General features: G+C 43.5%; 1 protein-coding gene and 1 non-coding gene across 3 annotated transcripts in view; one reads left to right on the forward strand and one right to left on the reverse strand.

Annotated features, from left to right (window-relative positions):
* Positions 1–1,817: 1,817 nt before the first annotated feature.
* LOC119121129 lies at positions 1,818–1,936 on the reverse strand. The gene has a single exon (XR_005097620.1). It is a non-coding gene; the product is annotated as a 5S ribosomal RNA (ribosomal RNA).
* An 11,386-nt stretch (positions 1,937–13,322) lies between these two features.
* The window catches only part of dok4 (docking protein 4), a 135,116-nt gene continuing 124,491 nt past the window's right edge, over positions 13,323–23,947 (forward strand). The window contains exon 1 of one of the 2 annotated variants that reach the window (XM_037246688.1): positions 13,323–13,720. In XM_037246688.1, the coding sequence (XP_037102583.1) occupies positions 13,655–13,720 (66 nt within the window). In that variant the 5' untranslated portion in view covers positions 13,323–13,654. The remainder of the gene's footprint in view (positions 13,721–23,947) is intronic. The other variant, XM_037246687.1, reaches the window with a different exon arrangement.

The raw sequence follows: 23,947 nt of genomic DNA on the forward strand, positions 1-23,947 counted from the left end.
GTTCTGTCAATGTCACTCTGTCTTTGGTTTCACGTCTCTGTTCAGTTTCTGATGTTGGTTTTGTTAGTGAGTCATGTCAGTTTACCGAGTCTGTTAGTTTGTGTTTTCGCCAATAAACCCCGGTCCAAGCTGCACTTGGTCGCCCTGCTCCATCCGTTTCGTGACACTCCACTGTTGTCTGTTCTAATCTACAGTACAGATGTTAAACTTGTATGTGTAATCATACCTGTCCATGGGCTTGTTGGTGCATGCATGTCTTCGAATGCTCCCCCAACACAAGGCAGCATTGCTATCTGTATATAACAAATTATGGACAGTGTCTCAAGTTGAATTGAGGGACTTTTTGTCTTATAGGTCAGGCAAAAGTGACAGTGAAAGTAACTCTAGTACAGAAATAAAACCAAATAGAACCCTACAAGTTCCATTTGTGAGCTGTCATAAGTCAAGGGGAGACAATTACATCCAAAATTTTGACATTGCTTTTTGGTGCATTTAATGAGTTCTCCAGCTGTGTGAGTAGTCATTGAACGCACCCCAGGTGTACTGCAGAATGCGAGCGAGAACTTAAAAAATAAAATAAAAGAAAAGAAACCTAGTTTCTAAAGACGAAAATTTACAAACACAAAAAGTGTCTGGCGGCACACGACTCGCCCCAGAGGTCGGCCTGTTGGAAAGATTGGGAGCACCAAACTTCCAGCAAGGAGGCCTGAGTGTGGCCGTTTAAAATAACTCCATTTCGGATCGGCGGCTGATGTGGTACCCCATACATGGACTTCAGGGGAAATGTGAGTCAAAACAACCCTTATCAATTTCAATTGGATATACAGTGAACCGCGTTTTTCACGGGGGTTACGTTCCAAAAAGAACCCGTGATAGGCGAAATCCGTGAAGTAGAGAAAATATACTGTTACAATATACATAACAGACTTTTGTGAACCTTTATTGTAATTTTAAACACTGTATTGTACTTTTAAAGGCTTTTTTGTATTTTTCCGAATGCCATACGTAATGGGGTAGTATGGCCGTAAGCCATGGTTGGTCCCAAAATTTTGCATTTTATAGATACAATCGCCCCTGAAAACCAAGACTTGGCGTTTCATGGAAACATGGCTATCATGAAAAGTTATTGACAGCTTTTTATGTGGTAGCACGAATTTGCCATTGCGATCTGCATTTTGCTGCATCAAAGTAAATGTCATGAAAAGTGGAAAAACCCTACATGGAAGAGCAATGTGTTGTTTTGGGTTCTTTACAAATAAAGACTGCTGCTTTGAGTTCACAGGGAGCCAGCCTCTTTATTCACTGTACATACCCAGCTCAGTGGCCTAGTGGTAGAGTGTCCGCCCTGAGACTGGAAGGTTGTGGGTTCAAACCCCGGCCGGGTCATACCAAAGACTATAAAAATGGGACCCATTGCCTCCCTGCTTGGCACTCAGCATTAAGGGTTGGAATTGGGGGGTTAGATCACCAACTGATTCCCGAGCGCGGCACCGCTGCTGCTCACTGCTCCCCTCTCCCCCAGGGGATGGATTAAAATCACACGGGGATGGGTTAAATGCAGAGGACAAATTTCACCACACCCAGGTGTGTGTGTGACGATCATTGGGACTTTAATCTTTAATCTTAATAGTCTGCTCTCTAGCGGTAAAAGACGTGAACTACAATGCTATGGATGACACCACACAATATAGGTTTGAAACTCGGGTTATAGTTTCAATGTCGGAGTTAGAACTTGGCTTGCAGTTTCCGAATGCCATACGTAACGGGTGTTGTCAAAATTTCCCTAAACGATTGAAGTGCAAAAAAAAAAAAAAAAAAGCTTACAGCACCTGGTATTCCCAGGCGGTCTCCCATCCAAGTACTAACCAGGCCCGACCCTGCTTAGCTTCCGAGATTGGACGAGATCGGGCGTTCTCAGGGTAGTATGGCCGTAAGCCATGGTTGATCTCAAAAGTTTGCATTTTATAGATACAATCGCCTCTGAAAACCAAGACTTGGCGTTTCATGGAAACATGGCTATCATGAAAAGTTATTGACAGCTGTTTATGTGGGAGCACGACTTTGCCATTGCGACCTGCATTTTGCTGCATCAAAGTAAATGTCATGAAAAGTGGAAAAACCCTACATGGAAGAGCAATGTGTTGTTTTGGGTTCTTTTACAAATAAAGACTGCTGCTTTGAGTTCACAGGGAGCCAGCCTCTTTATTCACTGTACATAGTCTGCTTTCTAGCGGTAAAAGACGTGAACTACAATGCTATGGATGACGCCACACAATATAGGTACACTTTTGTAAACATTTTAAAGTCAAACTGGGTTTCATACACAGTATCCTTTATTTAAATAAATAAGAAAATAAATAAGAGTAAATACATATATTGTTACAATACAAGACTTTTATGAACCCTTATTATAGTTTTATACACTTTATTGTTTTTTTAAACACTTTATTGTATTTCTAATCACTTGTAAAAAAATTAAATTCAAACTGACTTTCAGAAACATTCTTAATTATTTAAATAAATAATAAGATAAATAAGAGTAAATATATTGTTACAATATCCACACAGGACTTTTATGAACCTTTTATGAAGTGTAAACCTGCCTTCCTATGGGATTGGCAGTTGATGCAAAGTTTTGTATTTTGTGAGAGAAATTGCAGAGAGAGAGCGAGACAAACAGAGACAGACAGAGAGTGAGAGACAGACAGACAAACAGACAGAGACAGACAGACAGTGCGAGAGAGACAGAGACAAGACACAAAGAGGGAGACAGAAAGAGAGAGAGACAGAAAGAGAGCAACAGAGAATGTACTTTAATATATACATTTTGATGCACGTATGCACATAAGGTGTTCCTGGAGATAACAGTAAGCACATAATACAACCCACGCAGGCTATTAACAGTGAATGAGGTTATTTTGATTGATCCCATGATGACAGTAGAGATAATGAAAACTGTTGACGAAGCATGACGCTATATTGCTCTGAGAGTCTGTATGTGTTTTATTTGTCTTACCTGTATGTGTGTGGCAAAACTTGGCACCATGCTCCCAACCTAATTTTCTCTCCCTGCATTAATTATTTCACCCCCTTCTCACGAGGCCACCCATGCCAGTAATTCAAACAGCATGAAAGGTATATGACTGCTATGTGCACAGTAATGTCTATTGGATATTATGTGATAAAGATATAGAGTGCTGCTTTTCCACAAATCTTTTTTTTCCTTTTGATTAATTCTATACTGCAAATCTTTCATCTATTATTGTATGCTACATCTTCTGCTCAAACTCCCCTGATTTGAAAGTCTACCTTCACCACATTCAGAAATCGCCTCTGTCTGCTACTTGTCTCCATTTAGAGCATTTTTCTACTGAAATAAACACAGCCGTTTTTCTGGGTGTTCACACAATCTCAATTTGGCTTCTTTTGCTTTTTATCCAAACCTTCCAGACAATAACTGGTCACAAGTGGCCATTACTAATTTAGACGAAGTCCCTGCTCTGGGATGACGGTATTCGAAATATATATTTTTTCTCATCAATGATCTCTGATGAATATGAATGTGATGTTTTGCTGACATCAAACAAATAAATCTGTAGTTTCGCAAGAACACGGTTTTAATATATCCAGCACGCAACTTCACATACACCGACGGCCATTAACTATCACACTTCTCGTCGTCCAAACACGCCTTAACACTCCTTATACTCGCGAGAGTTAACTGTGTGTGTACTTCAGGTACCATAGACATTTCCATACATTACATCTCCCCCTTTTAAAGTCATAACATGGTTTCAGTACAGACTGTATAAAATAAATCCCTCGACTTACTGCATGCATCAAAATCAAAATCAATCCTATTCCTCATGTCGAGTTTACATCCAAAGCAGATAAATGTAACTCTTTCAACTGTTTCAAAACATATTTTCAATCACTCATCGTACAACCAGTTCTGAACATTTTTCCCCCATTTTCTTTTTTTCACAACATCAACGTTCTCATAAATTCAGTCTGTTGGCTGGTTTACTCACTCTTCCTGAATGAGTGATGGTGACTGTCTCCCGAGTGGGTGAAACAGATGATCCAGTGGCAGGTGTCTCTACCTGGCTGGGATTCATACTCACATTTGTCCCAAAGTCACCAGTCCCTTCAGCTGTGAATTGTTGTGGAAGCCTGTCATAACCCGAAGATAATGTAGGTGCTTTCTGTAGATGACGTCTGTCCCGTTTATACTGTCCTCCATCAGTAGACTCCACCAAGTAGGACCTTGGAGTAGAACTGGCTTGTACCACCATACCTGGGGTTGTCCATTGTCTCTCATCATCCAGTTTCATGATAACCTTGTCCCCTGGACTCAGCTGCGGAAGATATCTGACTCCATAAGCTTGCATTTGCTTAGCAGCTGCATCCCTTCATCAAATTTTGTCTTTGTCCGTCCATCCTGGATCTAGGTTCTTGGACAAGGTTGGGAGAGTTGTTCTGATCTTTTGACCCATCAACAGCTCGGCAGGACTCACTCCCGTGGATGATGATGGTGTAGCTCTGTATGTCATCAAGGCCAGGAGAGGATCTTCCTGTTTAAGAATAGCTTTTGCTACCTGCACAGCCCTCTCTGCCTGTCCATTACTTTGAGCATAATGTGGACTAGATGTCAAATTGATAAAGTCATATTCTTTACCATATAATTAATATATATAATTAATCTGTCTCCTCTGGTATAGTGCCAATAGCCTTTAAAACCACTATCATTAAACCGCTACTTAAGCGACCAAATCTCGACCCGGACTGTCTCAGTAATTATAGGCCGGTTTCAAATCTCCCATTCATAGCAAAACTTCTTGAAAAAGTAGTAGCGCAGCAGCTTATTGATTACATGGTTGCCAATAATCGATTTGAATCTTTTCAGTCTGGTTTTAGAGCTAATCATTCCACCGAGACAGCACTTGCTAAAGTGACTAATGATCTCCTCATAGCTATGGATTCGAACACATCGGTATTATTATTACTCGATCTTAGTGCTGCCTTCGACACTGTAGACTTCGATATTTTATTAGAGTGCCTTAAAAGCTGTGTTGGTATTTCAGGGTCAGCACTACGCTGGTTCTATTCTTATCTATCAGACAGGACTCACCGAGTGGTCCATGGCAATGCGACCTCTGAGCTCTATAACATTACGTGTGGTGTCCCACAGGGATCGGTACTCGGACCAATTCAATTTAATATTTATATGATTCCGCTTAGGGACATAATACGTAAATATAGCTTTAGTTTTCAATGTTACACGGATGACACTCAATTATATATGCCGTTATCGATGACAAATCCGCGGGACTGTTGTGATTTTGAGGCGTGCCTTACGGAGATCAAGCACTGGATGTCACTCAAATTCCTCCGTCTTAACCCAGATAAAACTGAGATGTTGATAATTGGTCCAGCTCGTTATCACAACTTATTTAAGGAAACCACTATAACTATGGATAACTGTACTATCATGCAGAGCGATACTGTAACTAATCTCGGAGTAATATTTGACCAAATGCTCTCCTTTCAAAAGCACATTAAGAACATAACTAGAATTGCGTTTTTTCACCTCCGTAATATTGCTAAGATTCGTCCGATTCTCTCGACCGGTGATGCGGAAACTATTATACATACGTTTATTACGTCGCGCCTGGACTACTGTAACACATTATTCTCTGGCCTTCCTAAGTCCAGTATCAAAAGTCTACAGTTAGTACAAAATGCTGCTGCAAGGCTGCTTTCACGGTAAAGAAAATTTGATCACATTACCCCAATATTAGCTAACTTACATTGGCTCTCGGTCAATTTAAGGTTCAAGGTTCTTCTATTAACCTATAAATCATTGCATGGCTTAGCGCCTTCATATCTCGTCAACTTATTTGTTCCTTACGTTCCATCCCGTAACCTCCGCTCGCAAAACGCTAGTTTTTTAGTGACCCCGAGGGCCAAAAAAATGTCTGCAGGGTCTAGAGTAGGGGTGTCCAAACTACGGCCCGCACAACAGCTTGAGCACTTCTCAGTTCCCACAGTAGATGGAGCCCGCCACACAAAGCGCTTGACGTCCGATTAGCGCCCCCCCCCCCCCGGAAGAGAAGCGAACGCGCAGTGTTTGATTTGACGTCACACTAGCCCCCCCCCGGGAGAGAAGCGAACGCGCTGCGCTTGACGTCCGATTAGCAACACCCCCCCCGAAAGATAAGGGAACGCGCAGCGTTGGACGTCCCACTAGCCCCCCCCCCCCGGAAGAGAAGGGAACGCGCAGCGTTGGACGTCCCACTAACATCCCCCCCCCCCCGGAAGAGAAGGGGACGCGCAGCGTTGGACGTCCCACTTGAACCCCCCCCATCCCCCCCCCCCGGGAGAGAAGCGACAACAAATATTGGCCCCCGGGCCCCTTCACGTTACTAAATATGGCCCTCCGTGCAAAAAGTTTGGACACCCCTAGTCTAGAGCATTTTCTATTCGGGCTTCAGAGCTTTGGAATGCCCTACCAATGGATATTAGAACTGCTACCTCAGTAGAAACATTTGAGACACGTTTAAAGACAAATTTTTATGATATGGCCTCTAATTAACCCGTGGCCGATTCGGCTGGAGTTTGTGTTTTTGCTCCCTCCCCCCAATACCTCCCCGGCTGGGGAGGTGGTAAGGTGACACCCAAACTGACAGCGGCTGTCTGGATTCTTGTGGACCAATCAGGATGAGTGAACTGCAGCGGATTACCCCCCTCCGCGACACTGCCAGGACAATCGAGGTCACCTCCTGCAGCTCTTCACTTTGAATTGGACATCCAGTTTTTCTTTGATTTTTTTAATATTATGTATTCTATGTGCCCTCTCTGCATCCATTGCAGCCTGGTCATCCTGGAAGGGGGATCCTTCCATCTGTGGTCCCTTCTCAAGGTTTCTCATTTTTCCCCTGATAGGGGTTATTTGAATTTTTCCTTGCCCTCCTGGGAGTTTAAGATCAGGGGATGTTTGAGAATAATTGGCTTTTTTTTTGTATATGTGAAGCCCTTTGAAACTTGTTTGTGATTTAGGGCTATATAAATAAACTTGACTTTACTTGGCTAGTGTAAATTAACGAATTTCTGCGGTCTTAACAAAGACAGCTAAATTTCTCCGAAAGTTACCAAGTTGCACCTAATCCTTTAGAGGAAAGAGCCGCTGTAAAAAGGACGCGGTCACTCTGACGTGTCTCGATCAAGTAGTTACTCGACACGGCCGTCGGTGTACTTTAGAGGGATTGGCGTCCTAAAAAGAATAGATTAATTCTTTCCGAATTGAAATCTAAGAGGCGGTTAGGCTCGGACGAATTTTTTTCCGCCCCGACTTACTTAAACTCTCGTTGCCCACTCTTAGCGCCTTAGTGTTCCAGAAGGAACAAGGAGAGTTTTTAACCCTTTAAACAGAGAGTTGGGTCACTTACGTTTGATAAGTGCAGATTTGACAATATATAGTATAAAGGGAAAAACAGCACGGTCACTGTGAGAGGATAGTTGCTGGGATTTGTTTTCTTTATTCTAACCATCAGTGGGATTACAGAGTTTGTCTATTTGTGGCGATATGGACAGTGTAACAAGCCTGGCTCCACGGCAAGCCACAACACAAACTGTGGGGAGAATAACTCAAAGGGTTCAGGCCAATCAAAATGGTTTATTTCAACAACAATACTAATAATAATTCAATACCAACAGAAAGACAAAGTATGTAAGTATGAGTAGGAATCAGTTGTTTATGCAGTGTATGAAAGCGAATGACTGAGTGGATGTGAAGGTGTTGTTACGTGTAAATCAAAGATAACTGGAACCCAAGATGAACTGAAGACAAAACCAAACGAGTTCCCTGTGGTGGGAGAGCGCAGAATGAGCGCCGCACAAGTAATTTAACACCACAGGTGCCACCACCACAGATGCCAACAATCAGGTGGCCCTACCCCGACCTCAGACCAAGTAAAAAAAAAGATTTAAAACAGCAAAACAAAATCAAACATTTGAAAATGTCCATTGATGCACTCAGTACTTGGTTGGGAATCCTTTTGCACGGATTACTGCATCAATGCGGCGTGGCATGGATGCAATCAGCCTGTGGCATTGCTGAGGTGTTATGGATGCCCAGGATGCTTCAATAGCGGCCTTTAGCTTATTTGCATTGTTGGGTCTGGTGTCTTTCAGCTTCTTCTTCACAATACCCCACAAATTCTCTATGGGGTTCAGGTCAGGGGAATTGGCAGGCCAATCGAGGACAGTAATGCCATGGTCAGTACACCATTTATTGGTGGTTTTAGCACTGTGGGCAGGTGCCAGATCATGCTGGAAAATGAAATCATCATCTCCATAGAGCTTTTCAGCAGACGGAAGCATGTAGTGCTCTAAAATCTGCATTTACTCTGGACTTGACGAAACACAGTGGACCAACACCAGGAGCTGACATGGGTCCCCAAACCATCGCTGACTGTGGGAACTTCACACTGGATTTCAAGCAACTTGGAATTTGCTCCTCTCCAGCCTTTTCTTCAGACTGTGGCGCCTTGACTTCCAAATGAAATACAAAACTTGCTTTTGTCTAAAAAGAGGACTTTGGACCACGATGCAACTGTCCAGTGCTTCTTTTCCATAGCCCAAGTCAGACGCTTCTTCCGTTGTCTTGAGTTCAGAAGTGGCTTGACCATGGGAATAAGGCTATTGTAGCCCATTTCCCGGACACGTCTGTGAACAGTGGCTTTTCATACCTGGACTCCAGCTTCAGTCCACTGCCTTTGAAGCTCCCCCAAATTCTGGAAGCGACTCTTCTTCACAATGCTGTTAAGGCTGCGGTCATCTCTCTTGGTTGTGCAGCGTTTCCTGCCACATTTCCCCCTTCCAACAGACTTTTTGTGGATGTGCATTAAAACTGCACTCTGTGAACAGCTTGCTCTTTGAGAAATTTATTTTTGTGTCTCATGGAGGGTGTCAATGATGGCCCTCTGGACAGCAGTCAGATCAGCAGTCTTCCCCATACTTGTGATTTAGTTTACTGAACCAAGCTGAGTGTTTTTCAAGGCTCAGGAAGCCCTTGCAGGTGTTTCGAGTTAATTAGACGATTCAAGTGATTGGTTGAATACACTACTAGTATACTTATTCATGATATTCTAATATTTTGAGATAGGATATTTGAGTTTTCTTAAGCTGTATGCCATAATCAGCAATATTAAAATAATAAAAGGCTTGCAATATTTCAGTTGATTTGTAATGAATCGAGAATGTATGACATTTTTGGTTTTTTAATTGCATTACAGAAAATGAAGAACTTCATCACAATATTCTAGTTTTCTGAGACAGTCCTGTGTATATATATACCATTTTTTTCCATGTATAATGCGCCCCCATGTATAATACGCACCCTAAAAATGGCATGTCAATGCTGGAAAAAAGCCTGTACCCATGTATAATACGCACCCAAATTTTGACTTTTTTTTTCTTTTTTTTTTTTTAAGTCCCAATGATCGTCACACACGCATCTGGGTGTGGTGAAATTTGTCCTCTGCATTTGACCCATCCCCGTGTGATTTTGATCCATCGCCTGGGGGAGAGGGGAGCAGTGAGCAGCAGCGGCGCCGCGCTCGGGAATCATTTGGTGATCTAACCCCCAATTCCAACCCTTAATGCTGAGTGCCAAGCAGGGAGGCAATGGGTCCCATTTTTATAGTCTTTGGTATGGTCTTAACTAGGCTGGATGTATTTTTTTGGTTTGCGTTGATTTCTCCGACTGCCCATAAAGGCACCACCGCGATCAGTTAGGTTAAAATGAAAAGAGAGGAAAGTGACGTGCGGACATGTGAAAAAGGCGGCTCTGTATGGGAGAGAAGTTGAAGAGGAATAAAAACACCCTTGGAAACCAAAACTTGCCCCTCGTCGTGACTCGGAGCCGCAACAAATGTTTCGGATTTGTGTAGGGTACATTGTGACAGCAAACGAGCAGGTGATCGAGCAAGCGTCTGATACGAGAGCATTGCGTTCGTATGGAGCGTGTTTGAAGTGAACAGCAGAGACGAAAGGAACAAGGCAAAGTGTTGTGAAATAAAATATTACCTGTAATACGTATTTTGTTATTTGCTGATTGTATGTATTAAACTATCACATTCATTGTCAGTCAAGAAGAGAAGAGGACTATTCGCATCGGATCCATAGTACGCATGCGCAGTGATACTGCCTCCGTATGACGTCCAGTCCGCGATGGAGATTAAAAAACAAACAATATTTGACAATAACACAGGTTTCTGTTCCTGTCTTTGGTAATGTCCCCCTGTCTTTTTGTTCCACGTCTTTGTCGGTCAGTCCTGTTGTTGGTTTTGTTAGAGAGTTATGTTAGTTTACCAAGTCTGTGTTTTGAGTTCCTCCAATGAACCCTGGTTCAAGCTGCACTTGGTCGCCCTCTTCCTTTCCACACTCCATCCGTGACAAGATTTTCTTCAAAAATTGTTGTACCATGATTTTCTTCAAAAAAAATAAAAAAAATAAATACATTTTTTTTAAATTGTACCCATGTATAATGCGCACCCCGGATTTTAGGACAATAAATTAGTTAAATTTTGCGCATTATACATGGAAAAAAACGGTATATATATATATATACGCAGTAATACTATTCTCTCCACAGACACCTTCAAGTTCCTGGGAACCACAATCTCTCGGGACCTGAAATGGACCGGCCACATAGACTCTGTCTGGAAGAAGGCCCAGCAGAGGCTGTACTTCCTGAGACAGCTCAAGAAGTTCAACCTGCCGCGAGAGCTTCTGAAGACCTTCTACACTGCCATCATCCAGTCTGTCCTCTGCACCTCCATCACTGTCTGGTTTGGATCAGCCTCCAAACAAGACAAGCACAGACTGCAACGGACAATCAGGACTGCAGAAAAGATCATTGGAATCAACCTCCCATCTATCCAAGACTTGTACCTGTCCAGGACCAGGAAACGTGCAAGGAACATCTCTACAGACCCTTCTCACCCAGGCTGCAGTCTGTTTGAACTACTCCCCTCCGGACGGCGTTATAGAGCTTGGTACGCCAAAACCAGCAGACACCGAGACAGCTTCTTCCCCCAGGCTGTTGCTCTGATGAACTCACACCACTCATAGAGTCTCAGAGGCATTACTGTGCAATAACATCCTGCTCTTCACACCTTTTGAATTTGTCTACACTGTTTTTGCCATTATTCACATGTCCTGAGTGTTGTTAGTCACCTATATGTTGAACAGAGGGTGTGTTTTACCGAAGTCAAATTCCTTGTTTGGCACGCTCAAACATGGCGAATAAAAACTCTTGAATCTTGAATCTTGAATATATATATATATGTACCGTATGTATTCTAATTATTGCCCATATTCTAATAATCGCCCAGTGTGTGTTAGCGATGACATAAATAAAAAACAATGATACCTCTAATTATCGCCCTTGCTTAATTTGAATTATTTTAATTAAAATCTCATATCAGCAGTCTTCACACATAAAAACACTCAATAAAGCACATGGAATCAAAAACCGTTTGAAAAGACAGTTGGTCTTCCTTTACTGATGACCTCCTGCGTTCGATCGAAAACCCATAGTTCAAAATCGTTTGGATATGTAATCTTCCATTGTAAAACGAAATGTAAAAATGGGGGGGAACGAATGTAAAACGAATTAAATGGACGACTGCTCCTCAGTTGTTCACTGTAAATTTGAACTGGAGATCTCTTATTCTACAGGTAGGCGCATGAAGCATCCCGGGATCACTAGCACCCCAGCCATAAGGCTGGAGAACCTTTTTTTCATAGCCTCCGTAAGGTCTCTTTTCAAAGCCGTTTTGTTCATCTAAAGAAACACGACGTTACAGACAGATGACAAAAAGCACTAGATATTATATACATCAGCTTAACTACGGAAATTAGTTAATATAGCCACAGTGTTTGAACACTTAAACAGCGACATAAAGACAGAGAGCAGTTCAGTCTAACTGCATAGCCTGTCAACATAGGCAGCCGTGTGATTACGCAATCCTCAGAGGAGGCTAGGCAGGAAGAGTTGGCTCATCCGAGCGAATCGTCTTCGGTTTTAAAATAACTATAAAAATTCAGCTATTTTGGTTCAAAATGATACATAAGAATTGAAATTAAAAGGAAAATTACTTTATAATAAAAACAATTTAATTTGTTTCTCCCCTTTTTATGATGGCAGGGGAGGCGTGGCCTCCTTTGCCTCCTCTGACCGCACGTCCCTGATCTGCGTCATATATATATATATATATACTATATATATATATATATAGGCGGCTCGGTGGGGCACTGGGTAGCACGTCCGCCTCACAGTTAGGAGGGTGCGGGTTCGATTCCATCTCCGGCCCTCACTGTGTGGAGTTTGCATGTTCTCCCCGGGCCCGCGTGGGTTTTCTCCGGGCACTCCGGTTTCCTCCCACATCCCAAAAACATGCTTGGTAGGCCGATTGAGGACTCCAAATTGTCCCTAGGTGTGAGTGCGCGTGCGAATGGTTGTTTGTCTCTGTGTGCCCTGCGATTGGCTGGCAACCGGTTCGGGGTGTCCCCCGCCTACTGCCCGATGACGGCTGGGATAGGCTCCAGCACACCCGCGACCCCCGTGGGGACTAAGCGGTTCGGAAAATGGATGGATGGATATATATGACGTAGGGCAGCTGTCCCGGAGGATACCCACGATGGCACCGGGACAACATGCAAACTCTAGACAGTAAGGCTGCACCTCTGAATTGTGAGGTGACAAAATGAAATCGCAAAGCATTTACAAAATTCGACCAATTATTGCAGGAAAGAAATCAGTCGACCACTAATCAATCTTGAATGTTTTTGGAAAGTTTCTGCAGAGAAAACCAACATGAGCATAGAGAGAGCTTGCAATTTACACTAACCTCCTCGACTGTGATTCACCCGTTACCACTTCGCCTTTGGTGACCGCAAAAACTGTAATAAAATCCAGATGACACACAATCTGAATTTATAAATTTATAAATTCATTAAAAAAAATCTATTCTATGAACACAATTTGACTGCACTATGAACCATACATGCACACCTGCATGCACAAACACACCATCCTAAAAATCAGTTCTATGAACACAATTTAACTGTACTATGAACCATGCATGCACACATGCATGCAAACACACACCATCCTAATACTACCCACTATATGAATAATGAATGGTAATGTTCTGCTCCTGTCTTCAATAAATAATGCCCATCAATATGTAGCCATATCGCTCTCTCCCTCTCTCTCTCCCTCTCACTCTTTCTCTTAGTTTCTCTCTCTATATCTCTGTCTCCCTCTCTTGCTTTTGCTCTGTCTTTCTCACGCTGTGTTTCTCTGTATCTCACTGTCTTTCTCTGTCACAAGCTGTTAGTAGGAACAATAAGGGAGCTCGAGAGATTCTTGTTTGTGGAGAGTGAAAGAAAATAGAACAGGACAAAGATGACAACTGTGATTTCAAAATTTGAATAGCAACAAAACAAAAGTTGAGAGGAGGAGCAAGAGTGGAGAAGTAGAAGTACGTAGCTTTAGATCACAGAGGACTGAGACTCAAGGAAAACTTGAAAATCCAGCATATTCAATAGAGGGAAGAGGGAAACAACTGGATAATCTCAAGAAATGGCTTCAAACTTCAATGACATTGTCAAGCAGGGCTATGTACGGATGCGCAGTCGCAAACTTGGGGTAAGTCAACTAGATCGACACTTGCAATTTTCGCATTAATTTAAACAATCATTAATGTTAACCAAAATGCATTGTTCTGCTGAAAACTGATGACTTCTATGAAGTGTAGGTTACACAAGGTTGTGATTATGGGACTATCACTGTTGTTGATACAGCAGTTGAGCCCATTGTTCCAGGAAAAAACGTGTCAAATGCAGTAATTGATCTAATATTTATGACATTATTATAATGACAATATGACATTGACAATGCAGGTTATGATGCCCATCTCAGAATTTTGTTGTTAAGTCCTATCTTTTTATGTATTTGTTTACATTACAAAAACAATTGCAATTTCTGATGTAAATCGAATGTCCTTCACATTTTTGCACACAAAAATGTAGTCACGTAACTGTTTACAGAAGTAAATATGGTCTTGCGTAATGGGGTTTATCTCATTGACAGAGAAGCAAATTGGGATAAGGTAGAAATCCATCCATCCATCCATCCATCCATCCATCTTCTTCCACTTATCCGGGGGTTGGGTCGCGGGGGCAGCAGCTTTAGGAGGAACTCCCAGACTTCCCTCTCCCCAGCCACTTCGTCCAGCTCATCCAGGGGGATCGCAAAGCGTTCTCACACCATCAGTTGCCTGTTTTCCCATACAACAGCACGAACAATGTGGAATTTACAGACCATGACTTAGACCACAAGTGTCAAACTCAAGGCCCGGGGGCCAGATACGGCCCGCCACATCATTTTATGTGGCCCGCGAAGACAAATTGTACATCAAATTCGTGTCATTACTAGAATTGCAAATTGTCTTCACTTTTAATAATTTTTTTTTTAAATATTTGACCAGTTTTTACTCGTCTGATTTGAAAACGAGTTATTTGTCAGTTTGTTTTGTAGCTTTTACTGTATATAATATGAGGTGCTCATACATTTATTTGGGTTGACAGTCATAATGGCCCTCCGAAAGAAGCTATGACTACAATGCGGCCCGCGAAAAAAACGAGTTTGACATCCCTGACTTAGACTATACACCACCAGCAGCCAAAGAGTCAGTCAGCCAGAATACATTTACCAGAGAAAGGCCCCGAGTTATTACCAAGACTCTCACCTCGCAGCCCAGTGACCTGAATATTGAGGCTCCATCCTTTAACCCCCAGCCGACAATTACTCAAACTACGTCTGCAACTGAACACAATATTTAGCTCGGCGTGACTTAGTAAATACAAGTTTGTATGAGTTTGAAGATAAACCTGAAAATTATCGAGCTTGGCTGTCGTCATACAAAAATGCCACTCAAGGACTTGGACTTACAGCTACTGAGGAATTGGACTTGATGACGCGATGGCTTGGAAAATAATCTAGCAACCACATGAAACGTCTCCGTGCCGTGCACATAGCAAGACCACAAATAGCATTCGTGAAAGCTTGGGAACGTCTTCAGGAGTGTTATGCAGCTCCAGAGGTAATTGAAAATGCCCTCTTTACCCGCCTGGATGCATTTCCTAGAGTTTCAGCCAAGGAAAATCTGAAGCTACGAGAGCTGGCTGACCTGCTTATGGAAGTGCAGTCTGCTAAGGAAGATGGCTACTTACCAGGGCTGTCCTACCTGGATACGACACACGCAATTGAACCTATAAATACCAAGCTGCCTTATGGACTCCAGGAAAAATGGATCTCAGCTGGTTCTAACTATAAAGAAGCAAATGGAGGATGGTTTCCACCGTTTGATTACTTCACAAAATTCGTATGTTATGAGGCCAAGAAAACAAATGACCCCAGGTTTGCCTTTTTAAACACCACCACAACATCATTTGTCAGAACTGGGAGCGCCCTTCCTAAAACCATCAAGAAGCCCATTGCAGTTCACAAGATCAATGTCACTCACTCAGAGTCAAATGTCTCCAACGATCCGAGTAAGATCTGCCCAATACATGCAAAACCCCACCCACTGAAGAAGTGCAAAGCCTTTAGAGCCGAAACTCTCGACGACAGAAAGACTTTTCTGAAAGAAAACGGAATCTGCTTTAAATGTAGTTCAACCAATCATATGGCAAAGGACTGTACCACAATTGTGAAGTGTTTTGAGTGTGACAGCACCCAACATGTCTCAGCTATGCACCCGGGACCAGCACCGCGACCCACTACTCCTTTGACTTCGCCACAGCATGGCGGGGAGGGAGAAGAGGTAAACGAAAACCAGTGAGATTAGCTCAAGCTGCACAGCAGTATGCGGTACGGGACAAGTCGGACGGTCATGCTTCAAGATATGCCTGGCGAGAGTGTACCAAAAAGACCACCCAGATGAAGCCATCAAGGCCTACATTGTGTTAGACGACCAAAGCAACCGATCATTAGCCAAGTCCAGTTTCTTTGATAAGTTTGACATTCACACTAAGCCATATCCTTACCAACTGAAAACATGTTTGGTATCATGGAAACCGTTGGCAGAAGGGCCTCAGATTTTATTGTGGCGTCCCTCAATGGAAGAGTTATGATTCCCTTACCACCACTCACCGAGTGTAATGACTTACCTGATAATCGGTCCGAAATTCCCAAACTCAAAACTCCAACTAGGGGAAATGAGAAACCTGGAGAAGAGACCACAGATGGGAGGATCCCTCTTCCAGGATGACCAGGCAGCAATGGATACAGAGAGTGTTAGGGTTTACAGATTATGTTGATCGTATGATTATGTTGGAATGTAGACTAGAATTATTAACTTTGTTTAAACCTTTTACCTTTCCTTGACTCTGAAAAGTTTAACCATTCAGTTGTTGAAACTTTCCAAATGGTGTGGAAACATTCTTGCTTAGTTAGTCATCTAAAATGCTCCACTAGTTCCTGTTTCCACGACCTTGTAAAAGAATGAGCTGGGACCCTCCGCACTGATTAACCAGTTGCTGAGGTGACCTCCATCCTGTTCAATCTCACCCCCACCCTGTTTCTCTCAATAAAAATGCTCTTGCAAGAGGCCTGAGTCAGACCTCATTCGATCATCGCTGTACGCACAGCGACGAATGACTCTCCATTTGCAAATGCTTAAAAAGGGCATACTGTCTCCCGTGTGGTTCTTGCAAAAATAAGTTAGAGTGAGCACCACTCTAACATTTTGGTGCCGAAACCTGGGATCCTCTCATACCCGGCATCTGGCCGACGGAGGACGGCACGCTGTACACCGTCGACGGGCCAGCGTCCATTAGCCGGACCTGGTAAAGAAAGACCTGGGAAGGAAATTCTTCGCTGGGCCAGCATCTTAGGTCTGCCTTCGTCTGACAGAGGTGCATTGACGGGATCCGGCAGTGCAACGAACCAGGGGACAAGTAAGTTAAAGCCCTAAAGTTGTGTGATTGTGTTGTTGTGAAACACGTAAACAGTTAAAGGTGCACGAGAGATACGGCTTTGGTTTGTCCGAGCTATGAGATACGGCTTTGGTTTGTCCGGGCTATGAGATACGGCTTTGGTTTTTCCAAGCCAAGAAACAGCTGGGATTCTAGTCCCAATGGAAGGAACGGGCTAAGAAAAAACAGAGCTTCTTTTTCCTAATTGAAGAAGGGCGTAGATTCTTTTTTTTGTCCGTTTTTTTTCCAAGCTGTTTGGGAGGGTTTTACACCCATCCTGGATAGGCCTAAAAATAAAAAGCGCTGGGGTTTGTGTGGTTGAGTGTGACTGGTAGGATAAATTGGCTACAAAGAGAATTTGTTGAAAGGTCAATTTAAACCCGTAAAAAAAAATAGTGAAAAAAAAATTGTATAAACCCTAAAATACCAAGTTAAGATGGGAAATAAAAACGGTAAATCTCTAGCTCTTGAGGGAGATGTGAAGTACATGGCGAGTAAATTTCTTGATTGTATGCAATACATGCCGAAGTGGAAGAAAAAGTATGGAGTGGAAGGGAAGTTGAAAGTTGAAGTGTGGAAGATAGTGGTTGATGTTTTGGAGGAGAGTGTGGCTAGGAAGACAAAGGGACTGAAAAAGGAAAGAAAAGAGAGAATTGAATTGTGCGAGTGTGGTTGAAAGCTTCACAAGAGAGAAGAGAACAATTCCAAAAGACAAAAGATAGAAAGGTGAAAAGTGATGAGGCTGCGACTATGTTTGTCAGGCCGGAAGACAATGAGGCCACAGTGCGCAGGCGCGCTGTCCCGGCTGCAGCTCAAGCCGCAGCTGAAGGCGCAGCTCTAGCAGAGGGGCAAGAGGAGCTTCCTGCTCCTATGCAAAACTTGTATCCAAGTTTAACAGACCTGCACCCTCCCCCATATAACAACAAAAAAGGTCAGGGTCACATTATTAGAAGTCCTGTACAAGCAAGAGGATTGACCACTGCTGCTAGATTTTCCCAAAATTTAGACAATGTTGATGTGTGCCCAATGATACAGGTGCCAAACCCTATTGTAGGGGAAGGCCACCCTCCACATACATATGTTTTTCGGCCATGGACTTTGGAAGAAAAGCAGTTGAAAGGGTTACCCCTGTTGCTGAAGACCCAGATAAATGGGCAGAAGACATGGCTGGAATCATACATTCCTATAGACTGAATGGGCATGAGGCAGGAGAAGCTGCAATGTCTTCCTTGGGAAAAGACTGGGCAAAGGTTAGAGGAAATTATACAGGTAGAAATAACCAAGGGCCTTTTCCCTATCCCGTTGAGGGAAATCAATTGGGAGGGGGAGTATGCAGCACAATGGAATGATCTTGTGCAAAGAGTGCGAACTATATTTCAAAGACGAGCGAATTATGGTCATTTAGCAGGAATAAAACAGAAGCCTGGGGAAGATACTGATGATTTTCGCTTGAGATTTGAAAAAGAATTCAGGGTGCAGGTGGCATCCCATTCAATGATGCAGCTGAGAGTGCTTATCAGCAACAGCTTAAAAATGCACTCCTCACTGGTTTCCGCCCTGAAATAGGCAACTGGGTGAGGAAACACTTGGTGGAAGTGGACACTGCTAGTGTTACAACAACCATGCAGTGGGCCAGACATGCTGAAAAAGTGATAAAAAAAGGCAAAGGTTCTGATGTATTTCATCTAGACAATGATGATGATGATGAACTAGATGAAGATACAACAGTCTTCTTCCAAGGGTCCCAACGGGGCAGAGGAAGAGGTAGAGGCAAACAAGGTCGCGGGCCGCTATATAAATCAAAATCCCCATCAGATTCAGAGACCTGTTGGAACTGTGGGAAACGAGGACACTTTGCAAGAGTGTGTCGTTTTGCAAAACAAAACCAATCAAAGGGTGGAGGAAGGGGCAGAGGAAAAGTGTAGAGTTTTTGTGTGATACCGGGGCTTGTAAAACCGTAATAAAAACTAAACTCCCTAATCTAAAGGCCTCCCAAAATACAATTTGGGTGAAATCTGCTGAAATCGGCAGGTACACAAGGAGAGTATCTCCAATCTAGTTGTAGTGAGAGATGATGAAACGGGAGTCATAGCTTCAGTCTCGATTGTCCTATCCCCAAAATGTCCCATAAACCTGCTGGGACGAGATCTGATGACTCGGTTGGGAATTGCAATAATTCCAGTAAAGGATGGCATGCGAGCACGTAGAGTGAGAGATGTAGATTCATATGCTGCACAAGCAGGTGAACCGATTTGCTGTTCCTATGACATCTCTCCTGAACGGAATCCCAAGCTACCAAGCAGTTTACTGAGTGAAGCTCAAAAACAATTGTCCCGACCTGAATCAGAAATGACTTGTAATCAATTACATGTCACCATGAACATTCTCACTGATCCACAAGATGAATATATTGAAAGTTTTCTCAGTGACACAGAAGTAACCTTGACAATCACTGCTCTGTACACTGATCGCAGGTCATTTGCAGCTGCTGCTGTGCTCCTGCCCGCTCCTCAGAAAGACAAATACAAGTTGTCGGCTGTACCCCACATTTCATTGTTTAAACCTCACAGTATAACATGGGCAGATGTGGGTTGCCGAATTAAACTTGCCGAATCTGTCACTGATTATGAGGACAAAGGTGATAGGTGGAGCTACAGTACCAGTTGTGACATGTGGAAGCAAACAGTGTGTGAAGTGGTTTTTGGAAGGGCATGCACTTACTATGTGCTCCCCTGACTAGTTAATGTTTGTTTGACTGAGATGGAGGAGAGGGAATTGGCTGAGCTTCCTGAAAAACTCTGGACAAAGGGCCCATCTGATGTAGGACTTTTAACGTCCATTCCCCCAGTGCAGATCAAACCAAGATCAGAGTGGCGTCCAAGAGTTAAGCAATATCCTTTAAAACATGAGGCAATAAATGGGATTGCCCCTGTTATAAGTGATCTTTTGACAGGAGGAATCATTAGGAAGTGCTCGGATTCTCCTTGCAACACTACTATTTTTCCAGTTCGAAAGGCCAATAAAATTGATTGGCGAATGATACAAGATTTACGAGCAGTGAATAATGCAGTGCAGACAAGAGCACCTAATGTGCATGACCCGCACACACTTCTAAACACTTTGAAACCTAACCAGAGGTTTTTCACAGTGATTGATCTTAGCAATGCATTTTTCTCAGTGCCAATTCACCCAGACTCACAGTTTTGGTTTGCGTTTACCTTTAAAGGACAAAGTTATATGTACACCAGATTGCCACAGGGATTTGCTGGTAGTCCAACTATTTTCATTCAAGCTATCATGGCCTGTTTGGCTGATTTTCAGATGTCAAACAAAAGCCAACTTCTAGTTTATGTAGATGATCTCCTGGTAGCCTCTGAAACTGAAGCTGCGTGCAAGGAAGACTCCTCAGCATTGTTACACTATCTCTGCAAAACAGGGAATAATAAAGTGAGCAAGAACAAGCTACAATGGGTCAGACAGGAAGTGAACTATTTGGGTCACACGTTGACAGCTTCTGGAAGACAGATACAGAGAACCCTAAAGCAGATCATTGGAGATGCACCGAAACCGGAGACAAAAAAACAAATGATGTCATTTTTGGGGCTCTGCAATTACTGCAGAGCACGGATCCCACATTATGCAGAAAAGACGCAACCGCTGCTGAATATTGTGCATGGAGTCCCCATGGCAATGACAGAAAAAATAATGTGGACACCAGTAGCAGATGTTGCTTTTGTAGTGCTGAAACAGGCTCTGATGGAAACTACAACCCTTATCTTGCCAGACTACAATAAAACCTTTGTGCAAACAGCAGACTGCAGGAATGGTTTTATGACCTCAGTGTAGCTGCAGAGTCATGGCAGCAAACTAAGACCAATTGCATTTTATTCAAAAAAATTGGATCCAGTGGCTCAATCCTTGCCAGATTGTGTCCAAGCAGTATGCGCGTCAGCGCTTGCAGTGAGACAATCTGCAGATGTGGTGCTCTTTCACAAAATGGAGCTGCTAGTTCCACATGCTGTAGATGTGTTGCTACTGCAAAGCAAGATGAACTTTTTGTCACCTGCCAGACACCTATCCTACACTGCTACACTTCTGTCACAACCACACATTGTGATAAAGAGGTGCACAGTCCTTAACCCAGCAACGTTGATCCCGTTGCCAGGGGATGGAACCCCACATAACTGTTTGGATGCTAGGGAACATCTACAGCTGCCCAGACAAGATTTAAGTGACACACCACTTGACAAAGGGGAAAAGTGGTTTGTGGATGGATCATGTTCAAAGGGTCCGAAAGGAAACAATCAAAGTGGTTATGCAATTGTGAAATTGCCAAACCAGATTGTTGAAGCAGAGAAGCTTCCATACAACAGGTCAGCGCAGGCTGCTGAGCTAATTGCACTAACAAGAGCTTGTCAATTAGCGGAAGATAGGGAAGTCACTGTATACACAGACAGTCAGTATGCGTTTTCTACTCTGTTCTATTTTGCAAAACAATGGGAGCGCAGAGGGATGACAACATCAACCGGTAAGCCTGTTACCCATGCCTCCTTGTTAAAAGACTTGTTGCAGGCCATTCATTTACCTGCTAAACTAGCTGTGTGTAAATGTGCTGCTCACACCACTGGCACAGATGAAGTCTCAAATGGAAACAGAATAGCAGACAAAATTTCTAAAGAAGCAGCAGCAGGGAGACATGGCCATGGATTTTTTAAAATAGATTCAGAGGACACGCAACTCATAGATACAACTATACTGACAGATATGCAGGGCAACGCTCCAATGGTAGAAAAACGAATGTGGACGACAAAAGGTGCAATAGTGGATACAGATAATATCCACCGCATCAATGACAAACCTGTTTTACCAAAATCACTTTTCAAGGCAGCAGCAATTGCGACGCATGGGCCTTGCCATGTGTCGACAGGAGGGATGAGGTCCATCATACATCAACAATTCACGACCTTTGGTTTAGATGCTTACTTAAAAAATCTTTGTAAAGCATGTCCTGTCTGTGTGAAACATAATCCACAAGGAAACATGAGACCTAAGAGAGGCTCATTTCCAAAACCGTCTTACCCATTTCAAATCATGCATATGGATTTTATTGAACTCACACAAAGTGGACCTCACAAATACTGCCTAGTGATGATTGATGCATTTTCCAAATGGGTGGAAATAGTTCCATCTAAACGTGCAGATGCCTTAACAGTGGCAAAGGCCATCTGCAAAGCCATCATACCGACTCATGGCATCCCCAAACCATTTACAGTGACAATGGTCCACACTTTGTGAACCAAGTTGTACAGAACATGGCTGTACACCTTGGGATAACGTTAAAGAACCACTGTGCTTGTCACCCTTCCAGCGCTGGCCTGGTTGAAGGAGCAAACTCCACTATCAAAAGCTGATTGAAAAAATGCATGGAAACAACAGGCAGATCTTGGCCAGAGTGCCTAGACTTAGTGAAGCTCTATATGAGAATCACTCCCACTTCAGAAGGGCTAACACCTTTTGAAATCATCCATGGGAGACCATATAGACTACCTGTGTTCCCTGCAGATTTGCAAAAAGCAGATGAAGAACAGTCCTTGGCAGATTATATGATCAGAACACTCTAACTGAAAGATATGTCAAATGCAAATTTACTGACGCCTGATCTTTCATCCTCACAGGTTGACAACCCCATCAAGCCAGGAAACTGGGTCTACATCAAGGTCATCAAAAGAAAGAACTGGGCCAGCCCACGGTGGGAGGGACCATTCCAAGTCTTGCTGACTACCCCCACCGCAGTGAAAATCGCTGAACGGCCCAGCCACTGCAAGCTACAGGGAGTGCTGGACCCCTCATTTCGGGGCGGTAGGGAAGTCTGACTACACAGGGGCCTCATCGTTTAGGGTGGGGCGTCTCAATGTTGGTGAAGCGAAAAACGATCCCACTCCGCTAGGCGAGAGGGTATGTCTTGGTGTCCCTGTCATCCTAGTAGCAACGGGGTTCCATATGCCAGATGGATCTTCTGCTGCGTTGTGGCTGGAGCGTGCTATGGTCTATGGACTCATCTGAACAGACCAAGTGACAATGTTGACCGTGGAAAACGATGGTCACACGATGAGAACTTTGAGGACTGGTCATGGGACCCCAGGAACCCATAAGAAACCAACACTTGGTACCGGTACGTCAAGTTCACTGTGAGATCACACACACAGGAGGGTTGCTATGTGTGCTCCAAACTTCCTCCTTCCTCCACACAAGTTCACTTGGAGGCCAGAGCAATGAATGTCACTGAAGCGAAATGTATGGCATCCATGGGAGGAGTTGGATATCAACACCGTGCTGTCACAGTCAGTGATGCCGACCCTTTCCGCCCTGGACTTGCAGACGGTACCTGTGATCAGCTTTTCTGGACAAATGTCAATGTGACTGTTAAAGGACGAACATTGCTGCAAGTGGCCTACACAGAGAGACCGGCTGGAGTGAACTACACATGTTATATCCAAGGTAACGAGACCCACAAATGCATTAACGACGACTGCTCTCCAGGAGGAAAATGGATGGGAGCTTTGGACATCACCGCTGAGTGTCAGGATAAGAGAGCCGTTTCGAGTGGTGAGGGCTCTCCCACCGACATGGCTGCACCATCAAACGGGACCTACTTCATACAGAATGGCTGGTGGCTTTGTGGTCACAAGGTTTATCCGATGCTGCCCGCCAACTGGACAGGAGTGTGTGCACCAGTGTGGGTGACAGACCACACCTACAGGATACAACATCATCAGCTGACGACAGCACACAACTATTCTGGACGTCAACGCAGGGCTGTTGCAACCTTTGACCCTCATGACCCTGTCTGGGGTGCGAATGTTCCAGACGACCATAAAGTATGGTCCGTCGTAGA

Source organism: Syngnathus acus, chromosome 3, assembly GCF_901709675.1.
Source record: "Syngnathus acus chromosome 3, fSynAcu1.2, whole genome shotgun sequence".
Classification (NCBI taxonomy): domain Eukaryota; kingdom Metazoa; phylum Chordata; class Actinopteri; order Syngnathiformes; family Syngnathidae; genus Syngnathus; species Syngnathus acus.